The 15,769-nt window shown below is 45.0% G+C and overlaps 1 protein-coding gene across 1 annotated transcript; it reads right to left on the bottom strand.

Annotated features, from left to right (window-relative positions):
- Positions 1-407: 407 nt before the first annotated feature.
- Positions 408-5,678, bottom strand: LOC129599546 (uncharacterized). Its single transcript, XM_055497824.1, is given in 7 exon segments — positions 408-1,336; positions 1,917-2,509; positions 2,906-2,937; positions 2,939-3,031; positions 3,116-3,234; positions 3,581-4,528; positions 5,347-5,678. Coding segments are annotated over 6 exon segments (2,415 nt in total). The 5' UTR covers positions 4,476-4,528; positions 5,347-5,678; the 3' UTR covers positions 408-653.
- Positions 5,679-15,769: the final 10,091 nt, after the last annotated feature.

Raw genomic sequence — 15,769 nt, forward strand, 5'->3', positions numbered from 1 at the left:
TACAACGTAGAACTGTAAACTGTAGATACTTTTATTACATTTTAACGCATAATGCGCAAACAACCGCTTCCCTGTTCGACCAGTTCTAACGCTTTATGCGTTATGAGACTGATATATTCGCACATTGTTCGTCGATTTTTTAATTAAATTTTTGACCGAAGATTGACCGGCCCATTCCCGATTTTTCGATACACCGAACGGCTGTTCGATCTATGGTATCTGTGGCGTAGTGCAGTGGCACTGACGTCACGAGAATGTTGTGTCCTCTGTGACCTCTATCTGGTGTGTTGTCCAGCATGGCAACTGCGGTTGCAGTGTGCCACTGTTGTCCTGATGACAACAATCAGTTGGTTGTTTGCGCCCTCAGTGGCGGTTCATAATAAATACATTATGCCGCCACGTTCAAGTCGTGACAGTATCTTTATTAATTACACAAGAAACAACATCTACAACGACTATTCGGCACAAATATGTATCTCGTATGAACCGGCGATTGCATTAATATTAGTTTTTACTGGGTACATAAATGTATTCCACAAAAAAGTCCTGCAACAAAAAAACGAAATCGAAGAACCCCTCAACGCGCTACGCATTTTGGTATCAGTGGCACATATTCTCCCAATAAAATCCTGGACAAAAACGTTAATACAAAACTAAACTCCCACCGTTGACCATTCAAACAACAGGATCCTGCTTAGCACCACCATCACAAGAACACTAAACATCCCCGCCACCGCTGGGCGGCCGGCCGTACCGGTATCAATGCACACCCGCCAGTTACTCCGCTCGGCCAGTTCCCGGTACGAACCCAGCGCCAGTCCCACGTGGGTAGTGTTATCGTCACCGAAACCGCGCAGATCGTACGCCGACGGGCTGAAGATGGCGTAGTGCCCGGCGGTGTTGAGGGTACTCAGCGGCTGATTGCTGTACTGGGATTGCTGTTGCTGATTCTGCTGCTGTTGATAATTGTTGTTGCTGTTGTAGTACGATGAGGTGCTTTGCTGGTATTGGTTGCTCTGATATTGGTTGTTGTATTGGTTGTTGCCGCTGTTGTATTGGCTACCGCCCGTCCGACCAGTTTGGCCGTAGAAGCTGGAGGACGACGAGTAGGTGAGGTAAGAGTCGTTGCGGTTGCGCTTGCCGAACATGTGGTAGGTCTTGCGGGCACGGTCCATGGCGCCTGAGGGCAGATCAATGCGGACGTTCTGGAAGTTGTTGATGGTCAGGTCGGCACTGAAGAGGCTGCTAGCGGTCAGCAGCATGTCCGTCAAGCGGCGCTTCTCCGCCAACGGTTTGTATCTGAAGCAGTGCAAAGAGTAATGGAATACTAATAAAGCTTTGTCGATTTAACTGCTATACCGGCATGCCAAATTCACATAGTACCTACAAGTGCTCGAGAATGTACGAAGCGTAATAAGATTTATCATTTGCAGTTTTGCATTTTCCGCATTATTTTGACTTAATCCAGAATTTTCAACGTATAATCATTTTACGTATGTACATTATTTTTCGTTGTACCAGTATGACTCCACTTTAAAACCAATGCCTAATTTCTTGCTTTACTGCAAATACAGTTAAAAAGTAATAATTGATGAAGACTGTTTATAAGCTGTGACTGTAATTTAGCTCTCTACTCTGTAATTTAATTTTACTGCGATAACAATGCATTAGTTTACCGGTTGGTGACGATGACGCCAGTGGCGTCATCGTCACCAATCAAAAAATTTTAAAACTAAAATTTAATTTCAACAAGCTCAGGTTTTCAGGTCAGGCTCAGGGTGAAGGGCATGAGGTTCAGGACAGGTTCAGGTTGATCGACACGGTGAGTTTCAGGGACAGGACAGGTTCAGGAAGAGAAAAATTGAAAAAGTACGGGTTCAGGGCAATATAGCCGTCCTGTTCCCAGCCCTAGACGCCACCTTGCGCCTTCGCCAGACTGCAAGTTGAATACGAATCGATCCCCTGCGCCGTTCCAGAATTCGCCTGTCCGCACACCAAACAGAACATCCTCCGCTGCTCATCGGGGATCTCGTTCAGCACCGTGTGCGACACGAACGCCACATCCCCCTTTCCGTCGCGCAGACAGTTCAACGCGCCCATCTCCCCGTCATACTTATTGTCCCCACCCCGCGCACACGACTGCTCACCGCGCTGACACCGGCGGCACAGCTTGGCCTTGTCGTCGGTCCACACGTTAGTATTGAGCTCGGCATCCGACAGACATGGCAGACAGGAGTCCCCGAAGAAATCTGCCGCCGCTCGGATATTCTGGCAGTCACTGTGTCCTAGGAGGCCGTTGCGGCGTAGCGCGTTAATGGGCAGCATGAAACCGTTAGCCTCGAAAACACCGCTAAAGCAGGCGTGCTTTCCGCGGAGGTCATTCAGGCTGCGGATGTTGGGATCGCGAACCAGAGCCACGGAGTAAGCCTCGTCGAAGATGGAGCTGCTGCTGCCCAGGCGGTCACGGCTAACGAAGCGCTCCTGAGCCAGCTGGATGGCGTTGAAGTGACTGTTGACACAAGACATTAATTATACTCGTACATTTGAGAGATGCTTGAAAAACTGACTGTAAAATTCGATATAATATTGGGTACTTCAGTAAATAAAAATGAAAATTATCAATAAGAACAACAAGACTAGTTATTGTTTATTAATATCGGGATAACTTGCTATCTATAAGAAAGATTATTATAAGATTATAACTTGCTATCTATAAGAAAGAAATCATTATTATTTAGGTATTAAAATATTACGCCCAATTAAAATTGATAAAAGGGATTTGCTTATGCTTAATTAAACGGAGTACGATTGAAGACGGTAATTTGTTCACAAAATAAATGGCAGACTGATCTGCTCGACACTTCTTTCTAAAGCAAGAAAGAGGTGGCTATCCATTACTACATACCTTCCGGCAAGGTCACCAACATCGACCATCGCAAATATCAGTTTGGTTGGCGTTGATTTTAGTCAGACAGATATATGGATTCTTCACCGGTGGTTGACATTCGAGTTCAGGGCGGATGCGATGTGCCTGAATAGACGGTTTAAAAATCACCCAACTATAAATACATCTGTAGACCCGCCTGTCCGAGATGCGAGAAATCATGAAGTCTACCTGGAACGCTGGCTTCATTAGGCCGCACCTCTCCAGCTCCAGAGCGGAAGTAGTACACAATTTGGCACGTTCGGACGCACTGCAGACGATAGGATCTTCCAGATACGCCTTATACGAGCCTAAACGAAGTACAGAACACATTTAAAATCCCATTCTTTTATTTTCTGTTAATATAATCGTTTATTTTCAGCATAAAAGGTCATTTAACTGATACGAGAAAACTTGTGAGGCTGAAAAATTATGAGGCTGATTGTAAGGCAGTTTACAAACATCAAGTATCAACCGATATGTTGTATATGCGCGCTCGGGTTTAAAAGACAATGACCATTGCTAATTTATTTAGCATCTATTAACTTTGTATATCTAGAATTTTTTGGCATAATTATTCCATTAGTGACGACTATCGGCTTCCTTACTATTCTATTTATTTACAGATCGATCAAGAAGGTACTTTTATCGTTTTACCCAAATGATTATCCACGGTTAGCACCGTATCAAACTTGAAATTGACACCAGATGGCTGTGCGTTATCCCTGTAGCTGCCCACAAAGAGACTGGGGCTGGTCAACCGCTGCGGTCTCTGCTGGCCGCTGGACTGATACGACAGATGGATTTCCCAGAATTTCTGTGCCGCATAACGGGCATACTGGAAGCTCTGTCGCGTAATCCACAGGCTGGACGGGATCCGGCCCACATGACACTCCGTCGACGATTCGTCCAGCATCCGCGCCTGCCCGGCATATCTGCTAACGAAACGAATAAGCTCCGCAAATGCCGGACCAAAGGTTCCAAAGGTCTCGACCGCCAGGGGATAAAGAAGATATCCCATTTCTTCCACAAACACGTACTTATGACGTTTCCTGTCTTCGGCTAAAAGCGCAACACTGCCGGATGCACTCGCGCATGCCCGCACGTGCGATAAGGCTACTATGTCCCAACCTGTAGCGTCCCAAACGAGCGCTTTGCCATCACGTACAGGGACGAGAGTCATGTCGTCTGGCCGCGTATTGTTTATACCGGACAGTCCCAGTGGCTCGCTTTGACATGGATACCCAGCATGTTCCAGAGCCCGCTTTGTTACGTCGCTGAGTTCGACATGTCTAGGCCATCTTCCTCGGCTGCTGGAACAGGATAAGCCGTGGTGACCATTTGTTTCCACATGGCTTCCGCAGTTCACACAGTTGTGCTCTTCTACGACTGGAAGTCCAAACCTAAGTGCAATGCCAATACGCACTTCTTCATCCCGTAAGAACGTGCGCAAATTAGGTGCAGGCAAAGCATTTAGCCATGCGCCCGAATCACGGTGTAGTGCAGCTAAAAGTGCGGCTCTGTTCGCTTCGTCGGTGGTCGTCCGCTTCATTAACAACACTCTTGGTCAATCAACGGTCGATCCCATGCCGACTGGAACTTTCTCTGATCCGTAGCAGAGGATAAATCAGGTTTAAATAACAATGCGCGATTGTCAACCAGCCGATAATCGGCTACCTGCTCTGATTACAACTAAAATAAATTAAGTACAAAGACAAAATATGGGCTTAAACTAAATTATCATTTTTTATTTTATTATTTGATTTTGCGTGGTAATGCTATGGGTGTATTGTGTACTTTTGGGCAGCTAATGTTGTCAACCATTGCAGGGTCATTGTGCGCGGTGGTCACTGCGGTGAACGGTTACTTCGGCTATTTTCAAATATGAAAGGCTTTAATATGTTTCAAAACGCTTATACTTATTGCAGTCGGTAATAATTTTTGTAGCAAAGTGACCATAAGCCGTTATTTCATCACCTTAACTGGGAAAAATTCTTTATTTGATTTTGTTTACTGCGTGGTGCTCGCTGATGTAAATATTGTGAATAAATGTAAAGTTTATTTGATTATTTTGTTTTGATTATTACATTTACGAATGTACATAATAAATTAAATTCAGTAAAGACAAGAAAATACTTTTTGCAAAATTCTGAAAACTGGACGAAACCGGTTCAATGTGCCATAATGCAGCTCGCACGCCCATGACGTGTTTAAATACTGTATTCTACACATTCCCTTGATTGCGCTTTAAACGGTATTACCACATGGTTGTGGAAAGGGAATGCTATCTAACTGCACGCTACGTTAGAATACGAGAGGATGTTTTAAATGAGCAATGATTACGACGCTCAACTACCGGATCGAGATATTTAAGAGGTTAAGTAATTTATTAACAAGTAAGCTTATGTATGTTACGGTATTACCTGCAGTAGTTAAGAACCTGTTGCTGCGTGGCATTGACAACCACATCCGTCATTGGCCACTCCAACAATTTCAGCACATGGCGGTGCCGAAAGTATGGTTTTTGGCATTTGTAAATCTGGTCAGGACTGCATGCTTCGCTCCGTATCTTCCCGGTACACAGCGCCAGTACCACCATGAGAAGAATATGCGCAATAAATGCCATTTTGTTCCACTGCATTGACAGCGATCAAGAAGAAAACGATAGTATGCAGGCTTGCAGCGCAGTGCAAGTGTGAATATTTTCGAGTTTTGTTTCTATAGATGCTATCGTTTATTATTAAAGATGTTTATCTTCGGAAATCAGTGCCTTGAGAAGTGAAACTGTCACGTTACATCGCGGGGAAAAGTGAACCTGTTTTGTAGAATGGTGCGTGATTATTTTGCACTTTGGAACGGAATCGCTCTTAATAATACGATACGCATCAGTGTTCGGCTTCTCTTTATCTCAGCCACAAAGGTTCTGTTTAGAAACAGTGGCGGAGTTCTCGGAGACGCCCGCACTCAGCCTTGCAGACTACTAGGAGATCGTTGAAGCAACGGAGTGTATGCCGCAGTGGGAGATGCGCAGTGGTTGAGAATTGGACTGATTATGGCGGATGCCTTCAGCATTCCGCATCGGCACTTCAGAGAAGTGGTTTTCCGAGCGGTGCATCTCCCTCACTGTAGTATTCTCGCAACGATTTTCGTAATCTTCCTTAAGGATACAAACCATATACGATGCGCCACAAAACAAAATTTTTTAAAATTGTTTATAGGCAAGGCAGATGAAAATGTGTTACATTAAAGATTAAATGAACGATTTAATCACAAAGCCAGAAAATGCACGCACGATCATTTACAGTATTTACCGGTAAGTTGATAGACTTCTGAAACTGCCGGTTGTTTGACACGGCCATGCAGCTCACTTACTCACCACGCAAAAACTTTCGACTTCGTCAGGAAGGGACCGCAGCGGACCAGCATTGCCTTGAAGTGGGCAGTGGGCACCGATAATGAGCACATTCGGGCACAGTGAGTCAGTGACAGTGTGGCGACAACTACAACCAAAAATGAAAGTCATTTTTACTATTGCAATTATCAGAATGAATTTAATTATTAGCAGACCGTTATTACGACAAGAACGACTATGTATGCAACGTTGTCATCGAGGACAATTTCTACACGAGTGCCGGCCGACCAAACTACCGGTAGGGTGCCAGGGTCCAGTGTGCGGGGCCCGTAAGGCGAACGATTGACCGAGCAACCGGTACTGTCCAATGTGCGGAGCCCGGTAGGCGAACGATTGACCGAGCTACCGGTACTGTCCAATGTGCGGAGCCCGTTAGGCGAACGATTGACCAAGCAACCGATACTTTTTAACTGGACCCGTTAGGTGAGCGGGTGACCAAGCTACCGGTAATGTCCAGTGTACCGGACCCGTTAGGTAAGCGGGTGACCGAGCTACCGGTACTAGTGCACAGATATAGAGCCCGTTAGGGGAACGAATGACCGAGCAGTCGGTACTGTCCAGTGCACAGAGCCCATTAGACGAACGAATGACTAATATACCGGTACAGCCCAGCGTACGCGACCCGTTAGGTAGCGCGTGACCGAGCTACCAGTACTGTCCAGAGTGCGGGACCCGTTAGGTAAGCGGGTGACCGAGCTACCGGTACTGTCTAGTGTACGGCACTCGTTAGGTGACCGGGTGACCGAGCTACCGGTACTGTCCAGTGTACCGCACCCGTTAGGCAAGCGGGTGACCAAGCTGGCAGTTCTGTCCATTGCACAGATTCGTAACATACAGAACCAGTGACCGAGCTTCCACTACCCAGATTGATTAGGTTAAGGTTCACGGAATCGTGAATTCAGTTGTGAGAATTTATGGTATAAAATCCGTTTTTTGCGCTAATACGATGTACCGGTTATGCTTCGGTGAAATATTTTATTTTAATAATTATTCATTGAAAACTAAATAAAGTGGCCGTTGACCAGAAGAAACCCGGAGGCGAAGCCGAGGCTGTTTCTTGTTGGACAGCAGCCTCTTGTCCAACTTAGGCCACAGAGTGTGTATAAGAGAAAGCAGCCGATGCTTTTACACAACTACTGTCCATGTGATGTTTCTCTGAATTTCAAATCTGTTGTCTAAAATGTGCTGGCCATTGCAGTCTATAATAATAACTAGTAGGGGGTGGTATTACGACTATGGCTTGAATAGCTACAGGCACCCTGACAATGCCGTCGACGTAATGACAATCATTTTGATATACAACAGTAGTACACCATTATTCTCGCATACGATAGTGGTAGCATACGCACCAGATCCAACCAAATGAACCGGCAAGGACGACCCGTGGTTACCAGAGGTCGGTTTGCTTGAACCAAAAATCCACTTCCGTACTCCATCTTCCAACCTTTCCGTGGTATTTCGCATCCAGCACTTCGTTTGGCATGGCGGAGTATGCATCTGATCACGGCAAATGTACAGAATCACGAACTGCATTGCACATCCAGCTATATCTTAGTTGGTTTACGTGGCAACATTGCCTGCTTAAAAATACCTCGATAATACTTATTAGTTATTACTATAATAATTTAGTTGCATTTGGTGAAGGTAGTCAAAACTCCTCCGCTTTGGCGTTTAAAGCGGGAGAGGTTTTGAAAGAAATGAATACTATCTGGCCGGGTTTTCGACTACGGGCTTTCAGAATATAATATTGGTTTGGGTCAGTCTTTTCTGGTTTGCCGGCTCTGGTGTATCCCATTCGTGGCTATATAAACCTGAATTAGGATAATTATAATTTTTCCTGAAACAGGAGCTGACGAACGTCGGCTAGCATGTCTGCCGTTGGAAACCTTAGCTGAAATTTTGATGCACTTGGATGTCCATTCTCACGTTGCTGTCAAGCGGTAATTGTTTAGTGTTGCACATCCTTTTAATTTACACCTTTTAAGTGTTTCGCCTAAAACAGTTCCATCGCATGCTTTCGTGTTAACTGTAGAAGACCTGGTTGCTTTTGGATTAACTTGGCAGCGACCAGTTCAAGCGTAATTGTAGTTTATGGTAAAAATAACGGATTCATGATTGTATGAGAAATTCATATTACAATCGGCATCATGTAATCAAGTGTTTTTTCTGCAGAGTGTGCTCGTCATGGCGACAGCTGTCTAATAGACCTGCGCTGTTGACTGGAATCTCCATTGACTTCAACAACTTCCGTCCGCCATCGGACCTACCGGCGCTCATCGATCTGTACCCCGTCGGTCTCCTGCTGGATCGCACCATCAGCCAACACACCAAAACCCTCACTCTGATCAACCTCTCCCCTGTTTTGTTCCACAAACCTTCAGCGCAGAAAGGGTTTATTACTCAGATTCTGCAGCTGCGCGGCACTCACTTGCTAGCCACAGTGCTGAAAAATTCTTCCATTTGCCCGACTCTAACGCCATCGCATTTGAATTATCGCGATGCTCAGGGTATCGAAAGGGCTGGTTATCAGTTTTTTTCAGTATCCGAAATTTTGCGGCGCGTGCTTTCGGACGGGTGATAATTCGAGATTCGCTCCTGGATTTGACCGAATGGGACCAGTATTTGTCTACTAGCCAGGGCGGTGAGGTGTTTAAAATGCCGGGATATGTGGACTTCCAACCACGTCCACAGCTGGTAGTGCGTGTTTCTAGTTTGGAATTCACAGAGGATGCTGGGTGTGCTGACGTCAAATCGGAAACCGTTGACCGTCGCCTGACAGCGGCATTGGCGCCTTCATGGCCTCCATTTGACGAGTGCGTTGTCGATCAGCTGGCACAGGTCCATGCGCACTGGGTGAATACGGTTGCCTATCCTGGAAAAGAGTGGAAGGGCTTGCGATTCGTTGTAGCACTGTAAGAGGCCCTTGTATATGTAAATGAAACTATGTTATGTATATGTAAATAAAACTATGTACTACTGTTGTCTCTATAAATGATACAAGTATAGCAGATCTACTTATCAATATTCTGTACTAAGTAGAAGTATTTACGTACGTAGTATTACAATTTTTACGAAAACAGTTGTATTTGCTGCGCGCAATAACTGTACGAATATCAGTCTTACATGTTATGCACGAACCGCATAGCATCAACACGTATGCAATGTTAAACTAAGACATCAGAAATATCTCAATAAAAGAGTGGCTACACTAAACTGTTCTAAGAATGCTGGCTGCGTTACCACGCTTTATTTCGTTACACAGCCATGCATTAGAAAAATGCTTTCTCCCGAACCTATGCGTATAAGTTTTTTATTAACTAGCGACACTTTAGCGGTAACGGTAAATCCAAATTTTCTTTTGTACCCTGTCTAACTTTATATTCATCAATGCGTTGTTTGCGTTCGCATAATGAAGTTTGGGTGTTACTTTCAAATTCGCTGTAACTGTAAGTACTTCTTATGAAGTTTCAATTGCTGTTTACATAGAAAATTATTGATTATCGACCGGAGCGCAGCGAAGGTCCTCTAATACAGAGAAAATAACAAAGTGTCTGTCTGTCTGTCCGTTACGGAAGCAGGAAATGACGTCATACAAGGAAGTAAATGTGGTCAAATAAGGAAGTAACGGGACAGTACAAGGAAGTCCAAAATCCAGTATTACACTACTCTTAAGCATTAACTGGATAACAATACTTTGAAGTATTGAGACCCAGTAATATTACCTTGGATACCACTAATCCTTATAAACATTATCCTTCAATACAACAGGAGCCAACACTAATCCTTCAATACAACAGGAGCCAACACTAACAAGCGTACGCAGCTGTATATGAAGTTCTTACTTAAATTAAAACATCTATGAAGTAAATTATATGTGTTACTAAGTATTACAATAGTAATACAAGTAATACATTCATTGTTGTGGTTTTGTCAGTAATGTTGACTGCAGTGGTTTCCACCGCACTGTAAAATGAAACGAAAAGTTCCACGTTCCAAACGGCATCAAAAACGAAAGAAAAACGATGAACAAGTCGCAGGTACAGTCTATTTGAGTGGAACGATAATTCCCGTTATGTTATCTTTCTCACGCATAAATTTGTACGCGCGTGCTCAGGGAACCCAGACGACACTCTGCAACCAGGCACATCTTCGGATTCACCCAGAACTCGCATGCAACGTCATCGCCAACGATCTGCAGGAGGAGATACCGACGCAAAGAAGAAAAAAGATAAGTTACGAAAAGCTACCAGACGTGCACAGGAAACCGCTTCGCAGCAGTCTCAGAGGCGTCGAGATGATCGGAACCGACGTGCGGAAAGAAGAATTCAGGAAACCCGAAGCCAAAGGTCACGGAGATGACAAGGCGACAGAGTTCGCCGTGCAGCTAAACGAGACCAAGAAACTAGCAGCCAGCGATCACGCCGACTTGCCGCTGACAGACTCAAGCGCGCGGTATCACGCGCAGCAAGATTCGAAGGTGCTCAGATGATCACGCTAGAGAAAAGAATGGCAGAGCTCAAGTGGAACTCGTGTGTTATATGCAGCGAAGGTTGGCCAGGGCTGAAAGTGGATGCACAGAATAGATGCTCTCATTGCAAAAAAGGTAACTCAAAATACACAAGGACCAATAATATGGACCCAGGAGATGTACCACCAGAATTAAAAAACTTAACACCATTGGAGGAACAGCTTATTGCCCGTGTTCACCCGGTGTTGTCTGTTTATAAACTCCAAAGAGGCCAACAGCTGGCTTATTCAGGGAACATTATTAATTTTCGACAGGATGTAACCACGTTCGCTAAAAGTTTGCCCCACCATCCTTCAACACTGCTCTCAGTAGTAGTGGTCAACCGGGATGACGCCGACAACTACTCTACATTCAACGTATCCGCCAGTAGAGTAAAACGGGCATTAAACTTCCTAAAGCGCAATAACCCGTGGTATAAAGACATCGTTATAAACGAATCAGTTCTGTCACAGCTGCCGTCCACCGGGAATGCGCATCCGGTATTACCGACTATACAGGTGCCAGCAGGGTTACAGCTTTTAATGGACGATGAAAGGCTGCACGATACTGGTGTTCCTGTGCTTCACCAAGTAAAGCAGTCGGACCAAATTCGAGATTCCGTTGGAATTGAGCCGCCTACTGTACCATATCCCGAAATGTCCACCCAACCTGTAGATGAATTTACTACAGCCGGTTACATTGCCTGCGCATTTCCTTGCCTATTTCCCTCGGGCAAAGCTGACCTTCGCGATTTACGAGAACGAAACCATAAAGTTACAGAATCAGAATACTTCAAGCACCTGATGAGGTACAAAGATAGACGGTTTGCATCACACCCGACTTTTCGTTTTTTTGCCCTCAACAGTCTACTGCGATGGCAGGCTATGAGCATTGGCCAATTATTCGTAAGGAAGAACATCTTCGGGACAGTCACTGTAGCTGAACTCCGCCACAGACTGGAGACATCGCCAGGCTTGATAAAGCAGATTACCAGTTTTGGGTCAAACCTCCGTGGCACTCGCTCTTATTGGATGAAACGGAGCGGCGAATTAGTGGATATGGTCCACGACATCGGCATGCCCACACTGTTTTTCACGCTATCGGCAGCAGATCTTTACTGGCCGGAATTGATTGACATAATGGCGCCAGATAGTGAGGTCGTAATCGACAATTCCGCCCAGTCATACACAGAAAGAAACAAATTGCTGCAGAACAACCCAGCTTTAGCAGACTGGTTTTTTGTTGAACGAGCGAAAACCTTCATCCACGACGTTCTAAAACCGCATTTACACATTGTAGACTACTGGTACCGGTTTGAGTTTCAACACCGGGGGAGCGTCCATCTGCACGGATTACTGTGGCTAGAGGGTGCACCGGATACAGCACGACTGAGCGAGATGGCTCCTCAAGAAAGACAGGTTGTCGTGGGCTACTTCGACAAACTGGTTACTTCGATAAATCCCGGCGTTGATAGTCCACCATCCAACGTCCATCCATCATCACAGAAGCTGTCTGAAGTAACCGACAGCAAAGCAGACTACATTAGTCTCGTCAATCGGCTAGAACGACACACAATTTGTAAACTTGGCGCCTGTCTGCGAAAGAAAAATGGACAGCTGGTTTGTCGTTATGAGTTTCCAAAAGATATTAAGGAGCTGTCCGAGTTGCTGGAAATTTCCAACAAATGGAAACTGGAGCTGAAGCGCAATGATCCCAGAGTTAACCGGCATAACGAATTCACTTTACGAATCTGGCGAGCTAACATTGATTTTTCACCAATCGTTGACCGGTATGCCGTTTTGAACTACGTTTCCAAATATGCGTCCAAATCTGAGCCTCGATCTGCAACCTACTCCGAAATTCTGCAAAACATTATTCGCGCAGAAGTCACTGAAGCCGATCTTGGAAGGAAAGCAGTGCAGAAACTTCTGATAAAATCGGTATCTGAACGAGACTACTCAGCGCAAGAATGCTGTCACTTGCTACTCGGACATGACCTTTACAGCAGTTCCCGTACGTTTGTTTCAATTGTTCTGAAGTCCGATGAATGGATACCAGTGGCAGACTTGGAAACCGAAGAAGGTCAAGCAAGTAAGGAGAATAAAACCATTCTTCAAAAGTATTCCGCGCGCCATCCTTCTTTAGAAAATGTTTCTCTTTTGGAAATTGCTCAGCAATACACGTGGGTAAAAAACAGTTGGAAGAAACGAATCCGGGGGAAAGAAGCAGTCGTGCGGTTATTTCCCAAGTTACAGTTGACCGAAGAAACTGGCATAAAAGAAGAATATTACCGTCAGCAAGTACTTCTGCAAATTCCATGGCGGGATCCTTCCATTAATGCAAACGGGCAGTCATGGGAAGAGATATATCAGGAGCATCAACTGTTTCCTGAAATTAACGTTCCTGAAGCCGCAGACCAGCAGAATAGTGACAGCAGTGATGAGGAAATTGTTGCCCAAGAACAAGACCATGAGCAAGACGAATATATGGTGGTACAAGGACTGGGCCCCAGATCTACTTTACCAACCATTGAACTGGGCACACGACAAATCGACCGAGAGACGGACTGGTCAGCAGCGGCAAATCAATATGAAAATATTGGTGAAATGTGTTCTTTCCTGGAGACGGCTAGACAAAATTCTGACACTGTCGAAGGTCCATCGGCAATGCCTAATGTCCAGCTATCTGACGAACAGCAAAATGCACTTAATTTTTTCCAACGACAAATAGCAGAGGAAGTGACCGATAAATGCTGCATCGTGCAAGGAAAAGCAGGGAGCGGAAAATCTGTTCTCCTATCATCGATGCAAAGTGTACTGTGCACAACGCCCGAATATGGAGCCACATCCTATCTTCTACTTGGGCTAACGGGCGTTGCCGCCGATAACATTAATGGCATCACAATTCATTCTAAGCTCCGAATTCCAGTCAATCGACCTTTCAGAGAACTGGAAGGCGAAGAACTTCATCGTTTTCAAGAAGAAATGCTCTGCGTCAAGGTAATTTTAATTGACGAGTTCAGTTTGATTGGGTGCAGCTTACTGGGAAAAGTCGACAAACGGCTGCGGCAAGCAAAACCCGATCAAGGGGATCTACCGTTTGGTGGCTTGATAGTCTACCTATTTGGGGATATTAAGCAGCTGCCCCCAGTGTTGGATCATCCACTTTATGGGGACGGATATAAGAGCGACCTCGCTGACCACGGGCAATTGATCTATCGATCAGCATTCACCAAAGCTTTTATATTCACCACGTCACAGCGTCAGAGCGGAACAGAACCTGAACAGGCTCATTTCAGAGATGCACTAGACCGGCTAAGTGTTGGAGAGTCAACCCTGGAAGACTATGACAAAATGATGTCACGCAATTACGGCCTACTTCCGGAAGATGAACGAGAGTCATTTAAAACTGCTATTCGGCTATTTACTGAGCGTGAGCCAGCGCGCCAGTACAACATTAAAGCCATCACTGACCTGCGAATGCCCGTAGCAAAGATTAAAGCCAAACACAATACCAAGGCGGCCGCCAGGGGTAAATACATAGTGTACAACTTATATCTCAACTTCTCAAAATTTGGTTTCATGCTCTTTTATAGGTAGCGATCAACAAGCTATGGGGGTAGATTCGATACTGTATTTGTCAAGAGGATCTCGTGTTATGCTTAAACGCAACCTGTGGACGCATAAAGGCCTGGTGAACGGGGCGTTGGGTTTTGTTCGGGACATTATATATGCGCCTGGCACGGCTCCAGACAACTCAATGCCGCTTGCCGTTCTCGTGGAGTTTGATAAGTTCAAAGGCCCGACATTTGCAAATAACTGCGTACCGATTTGTCCAATAACATCTGAATGGATCGACGGTGGTCAAAGTGCTACCGCACTCAGTTTCCTCTAGCGTTGTCGTGGGCAATTACTGTTCACAAAGCGCAAGGTATCACCTGCGATCGGGCCGTAGTCCACCTTGGTCTCAAAGAATTCGCCTCAGGTTTAATCTACGTGGCTCTATCACGTGTCAAGTCATGGAAGAGATTAGCCCTCGAGCCAACTTTTCCGTTTTCCCTCCTCTCCAGTATAAAGACAAAAAAAACCACGATTCAGCGAATCAAGGAAGAAGAGCGGTTAAATCGCTTAAAATGGATTTCTTCTAAAACGTTTGTCCCTTAAAATAAGTTGCACCATACCCAGCTTACAACAACGGAAATGTTAATGTTATGCGAAAGTGCAACCAACCACTGACTGTTTTTTTGCCTAACGAGTCCAAAATTAGTAAAACATATAGCTTTAATAAGCTGCGCTCCGGTCTGCCAATGCACGCAAAGTGCATTTTCCTAGTAACAATGCATTTGACTTCTGCACATGAAATTGTCTCAACAACTAATCTCGTTAAACTCCAAGAGCAACAAGTACTATTCTCTAATTCCAGGCCAACCAGCGCTAGATGATGCGGGGCATTTGCATTACGATCAAGACGGTCGCACATGTTAGTAAGTACGAGTAAAGTACTCTGCAAATAATTGGTACTGATAGTTCACTCGAAAAGTGTACTGCACAGACATCAGCCACCAGCACTGGATGAATATCTTGCGCTTGCCACGATGTGTTGTCTTTTTTATTTATGCCATAAACCCGTGCATAGATGCACTTGTTGGGTTCATATTGCATTGCATAAACGGTTCACTTTGCATACGCGCATAAACCTGGCATAAAGTACACTCTATGGATTCGTTTTGCATCCAAATGCACAGACACATAAATACAAAAACCTCGGCAGAGACAAACGTAATGGTTTCATTTTGCATAAATGCATAAGCTCGTGCGTAAAGCAATACGAGGTCACCGTTGTGCAACCTTTTACTACCATTGGTACAGTATACCTGCTCCAGTAATTTCCAAGTTATTCAAATATGCACCGGCATCATGGTTTTGAA

Source organism: Paramacrobiotus metropolitanus, unplaced genomic scaffold (genome assembly GCF_019649055.1).
Source record: "Paramacrobiotus metropolitanus isolate TYO unplaced genomic scaffold, Prichtersi_v1.0 Parri_scaffold0000148, whole genome shotgun sequence".
NCBI lineage: Eukaryota > Metazoa > Tardigrada > Eutardigrada > Parachela > Macrobiotidae > Paramacrobiotus > Paramacrobiotus metropolitanus.